This window comes from Netta rufina (genome assembly GCF_964035555.1).
Source record: "Netta rufina genome assembly, chromosome: 8".
In the NCBI taxonomy this organism is placed as follows: Eukaryota; Metazoa; Chordata; class Aves; order Anseriformes; family Anatidae; genus Netta; species Netta rufina.
In genome coordinates, this window is record NC_140131.1 from 10,271,216 (window position 1) to 10,287,598 (window position 16,383).

At 53.2% G+C, this 16,383-nt stretch overlaps 2 protein-coding genes across 8 annotated transcripts in view; one reads left to right on the forward strand and one right to left on the reverse strand.

The window, feature by feature from the left end:
* The first annotated feature begins 382 nt into the window (after positions 1–382).
* TMEM53 (transmembrane protein 53) lies at positions 383–5,036 on the forward strand. Its single transcript, XM_084290814.1, has 3 exons — positions 383–456; positions 723–826; positions 2,719–5,036. The coding sequence occupies exons 1-3, from the start codon at positions 399–401 to the stop codon at positions 3,379–3,381; spliced, it is 825 nt and encodes a 274-aa protein (XP_084146940.1). The 5' UTR covers positions 383–398; the 3' UTR covers positions 3,382–5,036.
* A 4,375-nt stretch (positions 5,037–9,411) lies between these two features.
* Positions 9,412–16,383, reverse strand: part of RNF220 (ring finger protein 220) — a 186,339-nt gene continuing 179,367 nt past the window's right edge. For all 7 annotated transcript variants that reach the window (XM_084291013.1, XM_084291016.1, XM_084291015.1 and 4 more), the window contains one exon: positions 9,412–10,164. In XM_084291013.1, the coding sequence (XP_084147139.1) occupies positions 10,093–10,164 (72 nt within the window). In that variant the 3' untranslated portion in view covers positions 9,412–10,092. The remainder of the gene's footprint in view (positions 10,165–16,383) is intronic.

A 16,383-nucleotide genomic window follows, 5' to 3' on the forward strand; every position in this document is an offset into this window, starting at 1 on the left:
ACCCCCTGCGCCCCCCCCGTCCCTCCCCGTCCCCTCAGACCCCGCTGGGCCCCCCCCGGCCCCCTCCGCCCCCGGCGCCGCCGCCCCCGACCCTGAGGGGGCGCCCCCTTCCCCTCAGGATGATGGACACCTCCCCGCAGCCAATCGCGAGCCGCCTCCCCCTCCCCTCGGCCCAATGGGCGGCCCGCTTTCCCTGCCGGTGGGCGGGGCGCCCGGCCGCCGGCGGTTGCTAAGGCCGCGTCGCTAAGGAAACGGGAGGCGGGGCGGGGGGAGGGAGAACGAGGCTGGGGCGGCCGCTCTCCCTTCCTATTGGCTACGGGAGGCGCGGGGAGGGCGGGGCTTCCGGTGGGGAGAGCGGAAGCGGAGGGAGGGAGGAGGAGGAGGAGGAGGAGGCGGCCATGGGGACGCGCGGGCTGGAGGCGGCCGTGGTGGAGCTGGCGGCGGGGGAGGCCTGCGGTGGGCACCGGGAGGGATGGGAGGGGGCCGGGAGCGGGGTCTGGGCGTGCTGGGCATGGGGGGGGGGGACCCCAAGGGCAGGGGGGAGCCTCAGGGGGTGAGGGGCCTGTGGGGGGCCTGTTGGGGCCTGTTGGGGGCCTGTGAGGGGCCTGTGGGGGGCTGTGAGGGGCCTACGGGGCCTGTGGAGGGCCTATGGGGGCCTGTGGGGGGCCTGTGGGGGCCGTGCGGTGAGCGGGGGGAGCTGACGGTGCCGTTCTGTGTTCCAGGGAGCGCCGCGGAGCCCGGCTGCCAGCCCGTGGTGATCCTGCTGGGCTGGGCGGGCTGCCAGGACAGGTACCTGGCCAAGTACAGCGCGATCTACAGCCAGAAGGTGAGCGGCTCGCCTCCTCGTCTCTGCTCGCATCCCGGGAGAATCCCTGCTTCGTGTTCCCATGGTGAAACGGCTCTGAACGGCCCTGTCTGGGGTCGCTGGGAGCTGCGGGTGGGTTCTGGGTGTCACTGAGAGCTCCCAGCGTCCAGGAGCCGAGGGGGTGTTATCTGGTAGCTGCTGGTGTCACCTTTGTGCACACAACGTAAAAACACTTCTGGGAGAGGCTTTCCGCTGTTCTGCAAACCACTGGGCCGGCCTTGAAATAGGGTGTTAAAGCTGGGAGATTATTTGTGAAGGATGTGAACTGCATTAGCTGTTTTAGGGGAAAAACACATTTACTGCCAGCTGACAGGGCACAGCACAGGCTCAGCAAAGCCAGGCTGAGGAGTGACAGCATATCAGCATCTGTCATCCCGCCAGCTTTTCCCTTCTGTAAAATTAATCCATAAAAATGTCACAGCTCCAATTTGTTATATCCCATCTGTGAAACAGGTGCCCTGTCATAGAAATACCTGCCCACTGGTGGCTCCTTGTTTTTGAACTAGAGAGGTCTGTCCACATGGCAGTTCCCTAAGTTATGGGCTCCTCCTCACTAATGCTGTATTTTACCTGGGTGACCCCAGCTTGTGGTATTGGGGCCCAGTAAAACACTAGACTTTTTTTGTCTGTCAGCATACAGAAATCTTGTATTTATCTACATCTGTTTCAGCTATAGATGGCGAAGTTTATACATTAACAAGCGTATTGTTAATGTGTAATCCAGCATAAGAGTCATGAATTGGCTTGTTCTAGCAAAGAATTAATTGTTAAGCAATTACTCTAAGTAAAACATGCTGCCGATCAGGTGAGGAGCACGTTACGTGGCAGCGTGCCAGCTGCTGTGGAAGTACTTCTCTATCAGAAAGGTGTTGGTAGTGGGAAAGGGCAGAAGAGCTTCTCTTAGCTCCCTAGTGAGGAAGTGGCTGCAACCACGGAAAGACAGTGTAGAGAACTTTGATTAAAGGACTCGATATCCTCTCTTCTGCTTAGTTTGCTGCCCGGGGAGCTCTGGGAGGAAGGGCTGTCTTCGTGCTTTTACCTCGTGTTTGTCAGAGTGTAGCGTCAATGTGTTTAGGTGACAGGGAAGATCCAAAGCATTTATCAGTGCAATTCCACCTGCTCCATATAGGAACTCCTCTGAGATTCTGTTTCCTGATCTACACCAAAATGTAAGGTCTGAGCTGTAAAGACAGACTGCTCAGCAGATCTGAGTCTCCTTTGAAGCAACGCTTCTCAGTTGCACAGCTAGGGAGTTTCAGAAAGGCTTGTGAAAATCATCTCAGTGTTGATCACGGTGGAGTCTTAAAAGACGGCTGCAAATGAGTGCTACCCAAGAAAAGGAAGAAGTTCCACTTCCTTCTTATGTTTGTTTTGGTGTCATGAACTAGATGTGTATCAGAGCAGGCTGTTCTTGCCAGAATGATTGATGCTGCGAGGCTTGTGAGTCGGGGAGAGGGCCTGTTTTCTCTTCCTGGGTGAGGACTGACGCTAAGTGTGGGTGGTCACCCCCAGGGGCTGTACCAGTTAGCACAGGATTTGCAAGGATCTGGAACGTCATCAAACCCAGGCCTGCTGCTGTTGCAGAAGCCTTTTCATTAGTCTTTGTACTGTTATGATTTATGGAATCCTATTCATAGAATATCCCGAGTTGGAAGGGACCCACAAGGATTATCAGGGCCCAGCTCCTTTCATACTGGTGATTTGCGAATAACACTGACGAGTTTCTCCTGGCCCTGTGGTTTCTGTTGGAAATCCATCTGAAATGTTCATGTTTTGCTCTACTGCTGCTTGCCTACTCTGTAACTTACAGCCCAGCCCAAACGTGTTGGGTGGTCTCTTTTTGTTCTGCCTAGGGGTGCACCGTCATCCGCTACACGGCTCCGTGGAGGACGGTGTTCTTCTCCGAGAGCTTTGGCATCCGATCCCTCCGGACCCCGGCCAGGAGGCTCCTGGAGCTGCTCTTTGCCCACAGCATCGACCACAGGCCGGTGCTGTTCCACGTCTTCAGCAACGGCGGCGTCATGCTGTACCGCTACATCCTCGAGGCGCTGCACACGCAGCGGCCCTTTCAGCACCTCAAAGTCCTGGGCACCATTTTTGACAGCGCCCCCGGCAGAAGAAACTTGAGAGGAAGCCTTCGTGCCTTGGCGGCTGTCCTGGTATCCACGAACGTGCTGCTCAGGTACTTCCTCATCTTCGCCTTTGCTACCACGGTCGTCGTGCTGCGGATCCTGCTGTACCCCCTCACCCGCTTCATCCACGAGAGCCATTACGACGCCCTGCTGAAGGCGCCCTCGCGGTGGCCCGAGCTGTACCTCTACTCCCAGGCGGACACCGTCATCAGTGCCCGCGAGGTGAAGCACATGGCAGACGCCCGGCAGCGGCTCGGTGTCCCCGTGAGAGCCGTGGACTTCTCAGATTCGGCTCACGTCAGCCACATGCGGTCATATCCCACCTACTACAGCAACCTCTGCGTGACTTTCCTCTCTGACTGTGTCAAGGGCTCACCTCGTTAGCGTGATGACCTCAAATTACATGGGAAATGCCACCCCCTCTCCCTTTATGTCTTTGAGGGGAGGAAAGTGTAGAGATTTCTTAGGCACTTTTTTTTTTTTTTTTTTTTTTTTGGCTTCTGCTGCAAAGCTGAAAGCCTCCAGTCTGTCTTTGAGCCAGCCACCTCACGGCAAAAAGTTGATTTGGAGTAATTTAAAGAACTGAAAGTGAAATTCTAGCATGGTGTGGTAGTTGAGGTGTCACTGACCAGAATTTCACGAGGAGTGTTGTTTCTTCCTGTCTCGTGGTGTTCCCTGCTTTCCATGTGTCCTTGTTCCAGATGTCCAATGTACACGTTCTGTTGCCTTGTACTGATACAGCAATACAGCTCTTCAATGTCTTTGTGGTTTTCCTCTCTGCTATTTCTTTTATCTTGCAGCTGCAAGGTTTCCCTCTTCTCTCAGCACTGCTTGGTTCTGTTAAAGGGCTGAGAGGGCAGCCAGAGCTCTGATTCCCTGGCACCGGGGTGGAGCTCAAATGTTTGTGATAACTTTTGTGTTCTTCAACCAAAAATTCTGTTAACCTTTTTTTTGGATGCGTGTTGTCTTGTTTCTCCTCTTTCTTGTCTGTTGTGTGTTCTCCCAGGTAATCTTTGTGTTCTTGGATTAGTGCTCATCTATTACTGCGTTTCTTTGAGCAGCCAAGGTTGTGCATCTAGAAATGCCGGGAAACTGGCACAGCTGTAACCCAGAAGACCTCAGAAACGGAAAGGTGGAACTGCAGAGAAAAATGAAAGTGTCTTTTGGAGCTGTGATTTATACTGCGTGTTTCTTAAATCACTTCCATCCAGCTAACCCACAAATGACCATGAAATTCAATGTTTTCCCCCATAACATTCTCTCCGGATGATCAGTCTTTGCTGCCCCTGCAGCGTGTACTGGTAATACAAGAAATGAATTCCCTCCACCTAGTGAAAAGGCAGCTTGCTGCGCTGCACTTCAGCCATGCTTGAGTTTTGTTGCTCATTTGGGGGAGAAGGGGGGATAAAGGCAGAGAATATCCTGCTAATAACATGTTTACCTCATGCCACAGCACTGCAAGCTAATTACAGATGTGGTGGACAGGATTAGCCAGCTTTAAATCCTTAGTCAGAAATTGGCAGGGCAGGCCCTGGAGGGCTCTGGTATGGCCTGTTTGAACAAGGGTCTGCCCTTGTGAGGCAGGAATGTGGAAAAAAGGATTTCTACAGAGGATTTCTACAGAAGACATTCACTGCCTGTGGGCTGCTGTGCCTGACTCACCCACCTTTGGGTGCCGTCACCTGACAATTAGCAAGCACTCACTGTTCTTAATTGAAACACAGGCAGGGAGAGAGCTCTGGAGAAGCACCAGGATCGTTTGGAAGTTTGGAACCAGAACCATAACACGTGCAAATTACACAGGGTGAGCTGTGGTCAGTGACTGGAACAACTGTTTTTAGCAGGCCAGTGTGGCTGTGCTTATTTAGAGTAACCCTGTGTCGGGTGTGGTCTGGGGTGTACAGGACGTGTGAGAATTAACCGAGAAGGATCTGATAGCCTGGCAAGTCTTCACTTTTTGAAGTGAAAACTGGCTGCAAGCACAGGATCCTTGCTGCTTGGGGCTACTTTGTGGTAGGAGCCTCCAGTGTGCTCTTTCTCTTGGGGAGAAAAAAAAATAGTTTCTGGGGTTTGGACCTGTAAAATTCAGCTGTGGTCCCCTATCCCAGAAAGCCCATCATTAAAGTGGTTCGTGCTGTCTGTGCTGAGCTGTGGTCTGTGCTCCTGCCTTCCTGGAGAGCTGATCTCTGCTTTATCTTCCTTCCGAGCATCCAGCCTCTTTGGGGGACTGAGAGATTGTAGGGGGCAGAGGTGGGAAAGGCTGTTTAACTAGTGGTTGCCCTCACGCTGCTTTCTGTGAGTCTGGTATTTATGGAACAGTTAAACACTTCATAATAGACACCTCTGAATTAACGCAGTGGTGCTGGGCTGGGAATCTGCTGCTCCTGTTTATTGCTGTGGGTGCTGAGCGGAGATGTTCCAGAAATGTGGTTTATTTTGAGGAAAAACCTGCTTTGGTGGCTGGGGGAGCCCCAGCAGGTGGCAGCAGCTCCCCTCAGTCCTCCGAGCAGGGGGACTTGGGCTGCTTTTTCTGGGAGCTGTCAGGAGAAGGGAAAAAGCTCGCTGAGGTCTGGGGGTGCTGAGGCTCTGCCCTAAGCTCCCCCTGGGGAAGCACAAATGCTGGTGGGAGTTGGAATTGAGCAGGATGCACAGAAACGAGGGTGTGGGGAACCACAGGGGGAAGTTTTATGCCCTGAGGGGATTAAAATAAGCTGGGACAGCAGTGGCGTGACTCAGCCCAGCACATCCCGCCTGCCTGAGAGCATCTCCTGAGACGAATCCCAAGCTGGGGAAGGGAAACCAGCAAGGGCAAAATTCAGCAGTTAGGAACAACGCGGTGCAGGGGGGGCTGTGGCTGTGACCCGGCGATGGTGGCACTGCCCCCCCTGTATTCTCCATCCCCTTCCCATGAACTTGGGGTCCCCTTCCCCTCCATTCCGCAGCCAGGCATGGGGTGGGGGGGTGACGCACACAGCTCCCTTTGGTCACCCTCCCCAAACCCGCCGGGGCTCGGGCAGCCCCTGCCCTCCCCGGGTGATGGATGAGCTGACAATAGGGTATTGATAAGGAATTAACCTTGAGCCCTGCTCGCTTCGGTGTCGATAGAGCAGGAGCCAAGTACACAGCTTTGATCGGAAATCTCTGCTCGGCCCCCGCTGCCTCTGCACCCGTCGATGTGGGGGGAGCCGTGACGGTGCCCCCAGCCCCGGGGAGGATACGGGGGGCTGTGAAGCCCCCCCTAGCCCTAGTCACAGCCCCCCCACTGGGATGGGGGTGCCCGGGGTCCCTCCTGGCTCCTGCTGAGCCCCAGCCCCGTGTTGCAGGGTGGGGGCAGGCACCAAGGCCCCCCAAAGGGCCTGGGCCAGCCCTGCCCCGGCCGCCACTCGGAGCAGTTTGTTTAATTAAGTGTTTTGCCTAATGGGATTGCCTCATTTCCATAACAAACTGGCGGGCTGTCATTAGGTGGGCTCCCTCATTCATTACTGTTAATTAGATATGGATCCCCCAGAAGGCGGCGCGGGGTGATGAACGAGGCCCCTGACACACGCTATTACACATTAGCATTTTCTCAATACACCCGATACATCACGGCCCTCCGCTTCCTAAAGATATTTTAAATAAAATATTAGCAGCCTGCTGGGGAGGGGGCGAGGTGTGTGTGTGGGGGGGTTCCTGCCCCTCACCCTGCCCTCAAAGCCTCTTTTGGGTGCGGAGAGGGGCCAAAACCCCCTCCTGCTGCCCAGGCAGATGGGGAGTGGGGGCTGTCGGCCTGGGGACCCCCGCTGTAACCCCCCCTGCTGCTCAGCACCCTGTCCCAGGGGAATAAACCATGGGTTGGGGGTTGGAAGCCCCCCTCTGACCCGTTTGTACACCGAAAACATCGGCGCCAGCCCCGCAATGAGGGTTGGGGGCGCCCCCCCCCCCATTACCCACTCTCCCTGCTGTCAGGGTAACCCTACCCGGCGCCGCTGGTCCCTAATGCAGGACGTATAGATCTGTTGGGGCTGGGCGCCTCCAGCACGTCCCACATTCCCCTGGCCAAATAATGCACAGCTGCTGAGACTCCGTTATTGGGGACCCCAAGGGCCGTGCCCTTTGTCCTGAACCCCCAGCCCAGGGTGGGGGACAAGCTGGGGGCCCGGCCATGGTGGGCACCATGGGGGAATGTTGGGTCCCAAAAGGGTTTGGGGTTGGGTCACCCTGGTATCCCCCTGCGTCCATCCCTTGGGTCCTGCACCCCAAAAAGGGTCCGGGCACGCCTTTGGGGTGCAGAGCTGCCACCAGCACCTCCCGGGGTTCTCTGGTCCCACTCGCCTGCGAAGGGAAAGACACGAGAGCACGGCGGGCGCGCCCGAGAAGATTTATACTTGTTTAATTAATGTCAAATGTAGTTTACAAACGGGAGTGACAAGTACCTCTTTGTATAATATACACCGACACACAATCATCGACACACCGGAATAGCGCTTTGTGCAACTGGGATTCTTTGGGCAAAGATAGGTAACTCCAATCTTCTTTTTTTTTTTTCTTTTTTTTTTTTTTCTTTTCTTTTTTTAAATGGTTTAAACTCGTTACAGAAGAGGGGAAGCGGCGGGTGCCTGTTACAAAACGAGACGTCTCCCCCCCAATCCTTCCCCCCCCCTCAGGCCCCCCCCTTGAAAACAGGGGATGGCTTTACAATAAAAAAAACAAAACAAGAATTAAAAAAAAAAGAAAAAAAGGAAAAAAAAAAAGAAAAAAGAACCAAAACAAAGAAACAATGACTAGTTACACATGGTTTTACACACAGGTACACAGAGCACGCGGCTGGTCCACGACATCCACCAGAAACCCTGCCTCCAAAGCAGGGCCAGGTGGGGGCCCTGCCCTCTCCCCCCCCAGCCCCTCAGGCCACCCCAAATTTGTTCCCGCACCATTTTTCTCCACTTTCTGCGTGCCTGCCTGGCCCTGGGGGCTCACTGGCAATATCAGCCCCACACCACAGCCCCTTCCGAGCCCTCAGCACCCCGAGGAGGGCAGGGGCCCCCCACCACGGCTCAGCTTCCCCCGGTCCCCCAAGGGCCCCCCAGCAGCTGCCACGTGGCTGAGCCCCAGGAAGCTGAGTTGGGAAGCGTTTTTTTGCCAAGATATTTCTAAAATACAGCTCCTTCGGTTGGTTTGGGTTTGGGGGGATGCAGTGGGATCCACCCGGGGTCACTGAGGAGACACTGAGGGAAACGGCTGCTCTATAAAAAAAGCATCAAGCTGATGGCACGGAGTGGCAGGGGGACCTTCACGCCGTGCCCCAGCCAAGTCCTCTCCATCCTCCAGCCCCCAGCACCCAGCGGTGCCTTGAAACGCCCCTTGCTCTGCCTCATGTTGCCAGCACGGGAGCTGCTGTGGTCACCCTGCGGGATCAGGGGGAGATGAACGACCCCAGCTCCCCGTCCTCCTGTTTCGGGGAGCCCCAAGGACCCCGCAGTGAGCTGGGGCAGGGCTGTGCTGGGAGCACTCCGCGCTGCGGGCAAGCATTCGCCTTGGGAAGCGGCTTGGCATCTGTTTCTTGGGTCCTGAAAACCAAAAATAAACAACAGAAGAGGCCAGATGGCAGCTTTGGTTAAGGCTGAGGATGTGGGTGATGGGGACAAGCGTGACCGCGTGGAAGAAGCCGGGGCTGTGGGGAACCTCCGGCAGCATCTCTGCTCGCCGCCGTCCTCTCGCTCCGTGGGCGAGCCTTGGGGTGCCCGTGGGGACGAGGAGCCGGGGCTGGCCGGGCTCTGTGCCCCAGCCCCAAACCCTCTCTGCTCTTCTGCAGGAGGCAGGCTCACGGGGAGCCCCGCGGCAGCGTGCCCGTGGTCCTGCCTCGTGGCACCCGCAGCGAGCGGAGTCCTCGGCCGGAGGGGAGGAAAGCAAAGCAAAGCTGAGCCGCTGGCCCTGGAGGAGAGAAAGGGGGTTAAACCGGAGCCTCGGGCAGGGATTCATGGCCAGGAGGGTGGGCAGCGTCCCGCCAGGCTGCCCCGCTCTGCTCGCCCCTTCCCCGCCTGGGGAGGGTGAAGGGGGCCGAGCCGCAGCCCCCCGGCCTGCCCTGGCCCCCGGCGAGGAGTTAAAAGCCGTGTCGTTCCGGGGATAATGATTCTATTATAAATAGCCCCATTAGCTACAACTAATGACAAAAATCCACCTCCTCTACTCCCCATAAGTTCTGTAAGTTATGGGCAATGCTACAGCCATTACTAAAAGCTGTTAACTTCATATCTGAATGAGGAAATATACACCACAGAACATTAAACCATTTATATTATATATATGTATATATATACTTTTTTTAAACTAATGACTTTAATGCCAAAACTTTGCTGAACCAAGAAAAATATGGGTTTAATGTTCTCTGCTCATTTTTTTTCTTCTTTAAAAAAAATACAACCCAAAAAAAAGAAAGGGAAACTTATTAGTATGTAATGTTTGAGTCTATCCCATTTATACACAACATTGTAAACATATATAATCTATATTACATGTGCTTCATTTCTGCCTGGGTGTGGTTTTTTCTTTAAACCTTTTTTTTTTTTTTATCACTAGAACACCACAAAAAGAAAAAACAAAACAGAACAGAACCAAACCAAAAACCAAACCAAAACAAATGAAAAAAACAAACAAACAAAAAACAACCAAAAACTGAACAAAGAACACAAGTTACAGGTTATTTAACATCTTTCTGTCAAGGGTCCCTTCCCCAGCCTCCTGGGGTCAGAGTGGTCACAACACAGTCCAAAGGAGGGCTCACGAGCCATCCGCGATGCAAAGCCAGCTCCAGGGAACGGGTGGGTGGGGAATACTGGTTTTAAAAAAGGGGGCTTCACAACAAAGGGTTTGGTTTCGCCCGCTGCAGATGCTGAAGGAGACCTCCACACGCGGGACCTGGGAGCCGAGGCTCCCCGCTGCTCCTGTGTCCTCAAGTCCATGCCTGGAGTCTCTGTTTTTTTTTTTTTGTTTGTTTCGTTTCGTTAATTTTTAAAACGTCTTTTTTTTTTTGTCGTTGTTGTTGTTGCCGTCCTTCTCCCCCTTGGTGTGATGAGCTGAGCCGAGTAGCTGGGTCCCGCCCTCCCGCTGGGTCCTTCATAAGTAGATGCGCCGAAGGTCTCCAGGAGACGTGATGGTGTTGCACTGGGGACAGAGCTTCTTGGCACCCTGCAACCAGCAGACGAGACAGAGTGAGAGCAGATAGGCAGCGGGGGACAACACAAAGCACCCTACCCTCGGCCTGGGACGCTGGTGAGAGCAGGGCCACCCCCAGCACGGCGTTCAGGAGATGGAAGCAGTCCCGGTGAGGTCGCATTGCCCATCTCAGGGAGCGCCTCTGCCATCCTGAGAAAGCCCCCGGGATGCTGGCGTGAAGGAAAACCGAGTCTGTTCTGCCCAGGTGAACTGGAAGCAGCAACTCTGCGGTGATGGGAGGCTGCCACGAGCACTACACAGAGTAAAAAAGCAGTGGATGTGCCATCTGTCACCCAGCCTGACAGCAAGAGGGTGGTAACAAGCATCAGGACCGGGGTCAGCCGAAGCTGGTCACCATTAGATTGGCAGCCGTGGCAGGCGGGTGAGGGGAAAAATGACAGAAAGACGTCTGTGCCGCGAGGCAGCCTCCCACCTGCAGCACCAGCAGCGCAGGAGATGGGGATGCCCTGGCTTCCAGCACCCACCGCAGCCCCAGCACGGCCTCGTGCTGCTCGGGGCTGAGCACAGCCCCTGCCAGATCAACCTCCTCGGGGTTTGCAGTAGGGTATGACCACAACCTGCGTCAGCACTGCCTGGGGACAGCCCGACCCGAAGAGCTGGTGCTGTAGCTTACAAAAAGGATCCTCCAGAAAGGGTCCCCTCGGCTCTGTGACAACGCCTGCACAGTGAGGACATCGGCTTTTTCCCCCAAAAGCTCCATGGACTAAGGGGAATGCAGAGGAAAGAGGCCCAGGTGGGGACAATTTACACAGGTGCGAGTAATTCAGGGTGATGCAGCTCCAAAGAGGTGCCAGTCAGGTTTGCTCTGCAGTCTGGTAGCACCAAAAAGCTCCCCCAGAGCAGCCGAATCAAACATTCCTGGGGATGTTTGGCTGTAGGTGGGTGGGGAGGAGCACTGAGCCCTCTGACATTCATTTTGGCTAAAAGCAAACCTCAGGTGCTGCCGTCTCCCTGCCTTGCACCTTGCACCCCATTCTGGGATCTGGAGGTGGGCTGGAAGAGCTGCAGGCTGACCTGTGGTCCTTCTGCCTGGGGTAACTTCCCTGGCACAGGCGAAGCAGCCCAACATCAGAAATTTAAGGACAGATTCCCTGGTAAGCCACCCTGCCCAGGTCTCTCTCTTCAGTAGCAAAGCAGGATCAGGTACACGATTCCTTCACGCCCTGGGGAAAGGGAAGACGGGTGGATTCACCCCGCCAGCCCCCAGGATCTCAGCCACGCCAGAAGGCAGGACCCAACCACAGGCAGCTCGACCCACTGCGGTAATTCCTCTAAAAACTACTTGACTCGACCACAGCCGTGTAGGACCACAGCGGGTGGTGTTCCCCCTGCACACGGGGAGGGCTCATCTCGAGCTCTGAAGCCCAGGGACCTCGGAGGGAGCAGCAGGCTGGCTGCGTGTGGCACGCCGAGGCCCAGGTCCCCAGGTCTCCCTGGTACTTACGCTTGGTATTAAATAGTTCAAGCAAAAATAATGACTTCGGACCCCGGGGGGAAACCTTTTCCTTTTTTTTTTTAATTTTTTTTATTTTTTAAAATGGAACTGTCATCCTCTGCACACATCAGCGTGTGTGTTAAATTCAGAGCTAAGTCCTGATTTTTCCTTTTCAGGTTGAAATTGCTTAGAACCCTGCTCCTTACATCTGACTTTCAGTGGAGGTGTGCAACATTTATTGGCACCAGCATTTAAGCTCCTCTCCCTTGCAGAAAGGCACGTAAGCTTGTACATACACACATGCTGGCACAGGCACAATGAAAAAGCATTTGCTCCCCCACTGCTCACCTGCCAGCTGGGGTTACTAAACTTTTCCCTTGAAATAAAAATGCTGTGCAATAATAAGTCCCACCTGTCGGCCATTTCTTTCTTTCTTTTCTTTCTTTCTTTTTTTTTTTTTTTCCAGGTCCTTCTGCTCCTTTCATCATCGCTTCATGGAAAAGCCTTGATGTGTTATAGCTGCGTGTGCTAGAGTAAAGGCCACCTCAGCTTTTCCATTATAAACCCCAGTTTTGAGGGGTTTATAAAACTCTGCTGCAAGAAGTTTGCTCCGGGGCTGTTACAAAGCAAGGCAAAGGGGCTGGAACCAGGCTGGAGTTTATTTTTTCTCCTCCTTTCTTAATTAAAATTTGGCAAGTGATTGATCCACAATACAGGCTAATCACTTGGGGTAGTGGTTTGAAAAATACATTAACGAGAGCTGAGATGTTGAGAAGTCATTAGGGCTCGCATGGTGCCAGGAAGGATTGGGAGTATTTTGTCTTAAAAGTTGCCTCTTAAAAAAAAAAAAAAAAAAAAAAAAAACTTGCGTGACGTCTGCTATAAATTGGCTAAAGCAACAAGACTCAAAAGGAAGGGCTTAGGCACTTCCCGCTGTCCTGTGGGCCTAAAAATGGGCAATTTCCCAGCAGAACGTGCTACCAGGCACAGAGAAGAAAGAAACACGCACACAGAGCAACTTCGCCTACGTGGTGCCACCACCGAGCCTGGCTCAGAGCTGTTCTGTGGGGAGGAGAACCAAGGCAGGGAGATGACAGGAGGGGCCAGCTCCTGCCAGGAGAGGAGCTGAACTCCAGGATCCAGCTCTCAGTCAAGGCCCTTCTCCCCCCCGTGAGTGCTGACTCAGGAAGTCCCCACGTTGCTGGAAGCGCTGAGGAATCACCTACCTAGAAGGATTGCTCTCTGTCCGCATCGTTTCTTACGAAAATACCGCAGCCCGCATGGGACGCACGGTGTTAGAGCCTCGAAAAAGCTAAAAGGCTAAAAAACTAGCCGTGTGATCTGCCACAGGTATAAATGTGTCAGCTGCAGAGGATACGTGTCTATTGATGGATCCCCTGGAAGCACGTTCCATGATGAAGGCTTTTTAAAAGGGATTTTGTCCTGCTCTTGCAGTCGTCATTTTCAAATAAGCCTGAGACTGGCAAGTACAAGCCTGGGGGCAGCACATGCACAGAGGAAATGCTGGACCTGGCTGCACGGGCAAGAGGGGAAATCAGCAAACCCCACCTGCTCAAATAAACCTGCCCCTGAATGCCTGCACCCACTAACAACAGCTCCAACCACTGACAAACAGCAGTCTGACCTCACTTTGATTCCATTTACTCCATAAGGGAGGATGCCAGGGTTTGGGAGGTCACAGAATCACAGCTCAGAGGGACTTCAAGCCTCACCAACCCGTTCCCCTGGCAAGATCACCTCTACGTGAATTACTTTTGACAGACGTGCATCAAACCTGTTCTCCTAAACCTCCAAGGATGGCGGCTCCAACCCTCCCCAGAAAGCACCGCAGCAGGCTGCCAATCTTTGCTGTCAGAACATTTTTCCCGAGAGCAGGAAAATAGGAATCTCACCCACGGATAGCTGTAGGGTCCCTCTCGCTTAATGGGAAAGGATAGAGAAGGGGCAGACAAACCTCTCCCAGAGGGGGGTTCATCCCACACACCTGGAAGCAGTCCAACAGCCAGCTGAGAACAGACACCCACCTCAGGGAAAGGAGCCCTCCCTCCTGCCACACCATTTCCTCTCCTGCTTTTGAAAAACTTGCACTTTTTTGGGGGTTCCCAAAAGGGATCGTAGCAGTCGCTCAAGCTTTGTGTCCCGGTTCAGCCTGGTGAGCTGCTCAGCGCACGTGGCACACCCTAAGCCTGTGTGTGCCCTGGCCCTCAGCCCTCAGGCACACTGGTTCTGCTCATGGAGCAAGTGGAAGGAGAGAAAACCCCTTAATTCATCGTGTCCTGATGCTGGACGAAGCGATGGTTCCTCCCTTTCTCCGAGGCCACCCTGATGAGGGCTGTCTGCACTCAGCTATTAGCACTGCTGGCTGACTCAACCAGCACCATGATCTGTTCTCCTAAACCATCTCCAGGGCCCTTTCTGCTGTGCAGGCCTGAGCTGTGCCCTGACCCCAGCCTTTTCTCCACGTTAATCCAGAGGAGCAATAGGAGAGAGAGGGGGAGTGCTGTAACGGTACCTAAAGGTAGGGAGCCCAGCAGCCATCGGCAGAGTCAGCGGTTAAAAACGTCTCCTCCTCTCCCTGAGCAACAGAGCAGGACTAATCTGGGACTGGATGCCAAGAGCCAGAAGTCCAAAAATTGTTTTCAGAAAGCCACTTGAAAGATCTAATCCTCATCAGTGCCCTGAGACACCACGGAAGTCAGAGGGTGACAGAGATACTCAGATCACTGCAGTATTATATCCTAGGAAATACTTAAACCCTAAACCTTTTAAAACCCATTTTAGCTCCCCTGCTCTGCAGACAGATGTGAGCATCGAATTCCAGCCCATCTCCAACACCCTGTTACAAGGTGCTGTGAGCCTCCAGCCCCAAGATGCTCAGTGCAGCTCTCCTCCTCCCCTGCACAACCACACTCCTTCCCTAATTCCGTATCAGATCTGGGCTGCGTGTATAAAACAGGCTCACGGGAGGACCGGGACGTTGCAGCAGCGGGGATGGCAGGTCTCCAGAATGTTCAAAAGCGGCCGGAAGCCCGCCACTGCCTGCCCGCCCCAAGTCCTATTAACTCCAACAAATTGTTTATTGCACAGCAGAAGAAAAACGCTGCCCCTCTCCCCCCAGCCAAGCCTCGCAATGTGTGCTGCACGCGCAGGCTCCCTCCGATCCCCCCTCCTGCCCCCGCCGGGGAGCCAGCTTTATACCCAGGGAAAGGTAACGGCAGCGATTATTACACACACTATCCCACAGCTCCTCGCTTGTTAAAAAAAAACAAGAGTCTCTTTTGTGCCCGAAATAAAAGGAGATACCTTAATTAGAACAATGCAGGTTGGTGAGCATTAAACACCGAGCCCAGCTGCTGTATGCCATTAAATTCATAAAAAAGGAGGGGGGAAGGAGGGCAGTCTTAACGAGATTACACACATTGACTTTGATCAAGACACAAAAGCACCAAGGCGTTCCAGGGTTTTTATTGCTGTCTTCGGGCTACATTTTAATGGTTACATTAGAAACATGCGAACCCAGGCTGGGAGATTTTTTTTTTTTTTTTTTTTTTGAGACGGGAAAAAGAGTGCAAGCACGCCTTGTGAAAAGGCCTGGTTTAATAAATTGGGGGCTGCAGGGAGAGGCTAGGACTGGGGAACACATGAGTAGCCACTTATTAATTGCTTCCCCTATGCAAGTGCCAAGTCCTAATACGACGCTGTGCTGGACTGCTCCCATCCCGCCCGAGTGGTCGGCAGAAGAGCCCTGTGTGGGTAGCAGGGAGCCAGCTCAATCCCCCCACCTTTCACAGGTACCTAGAGGGGAGGTTGCTCCCCTTTGCAAGGGTAAATGCCAGCCTCTTAGCACCTGGAGCGAGGTTTTCCAGTTCTTACTGGCAGCGGTGACCACCCTATGCGAAACAAAGGGGCCTGGCTGAAGTTGAACTAAGTTGCTGCTGAGCCTAAGAACAATTGGAAATTGTTGTGACAGATTTAAAACATCACTTAAGGCTGCTGGGAAGAAGAGACAGCAAAGGCTTTAGAAAAAAAAAAAAAGAAAACGAAAAAGAAATTATTGTTTTGTCCTCTGCTTGTAGCACCGCAGAAGAACAAGATTACTCGTCACTTAGCAAAGGTGGCAGAGCACACATTCACCCAAACACCTCACAGCTACGTAGCCACATATGTGTCTTTTATAACATGCTGCTAAAATGTTTACAAAGGCTTGTATAATCTAAGGAGTGATGGGGTGTAGCTGAAGACCTATAAAATACAGCCCAAGGGATGGCCAAGTTATTGAGTTGCTATTAGTACTCAAGCCCACAGGCACTTCACCATCCTGGTAACTTTTCTTGGACAAGACTTTTAATAGGCAGGATTTAAAGGAGCATGATCGGCTTAATCGTAATTCCAAGCACACAACGTGTTCCATAAAGCAGATTTTGTAATGCCTTACAGGAACAGTTTTTAGGAGTGGCATTCCCTTACATTTTTTGCAACCCAACACTGTATCATCTTGCTAACAAGAGAACTGGAAAGCACCACTGACTGTTTTCCACTCCCCAACCTGAGTGAAACGAGAGCCTGAAAATCAACTGCGCAGGGGAAATGAAAGGCTGATTATAAAGCCCATGGTTTTAACAAAGGAAAGGAAAACACTTTATTTAATAACACCTTAAATTTCAACCTGATGTCCTTCAGCACATATATAAATTACTACCGCATTGGGTCACCTA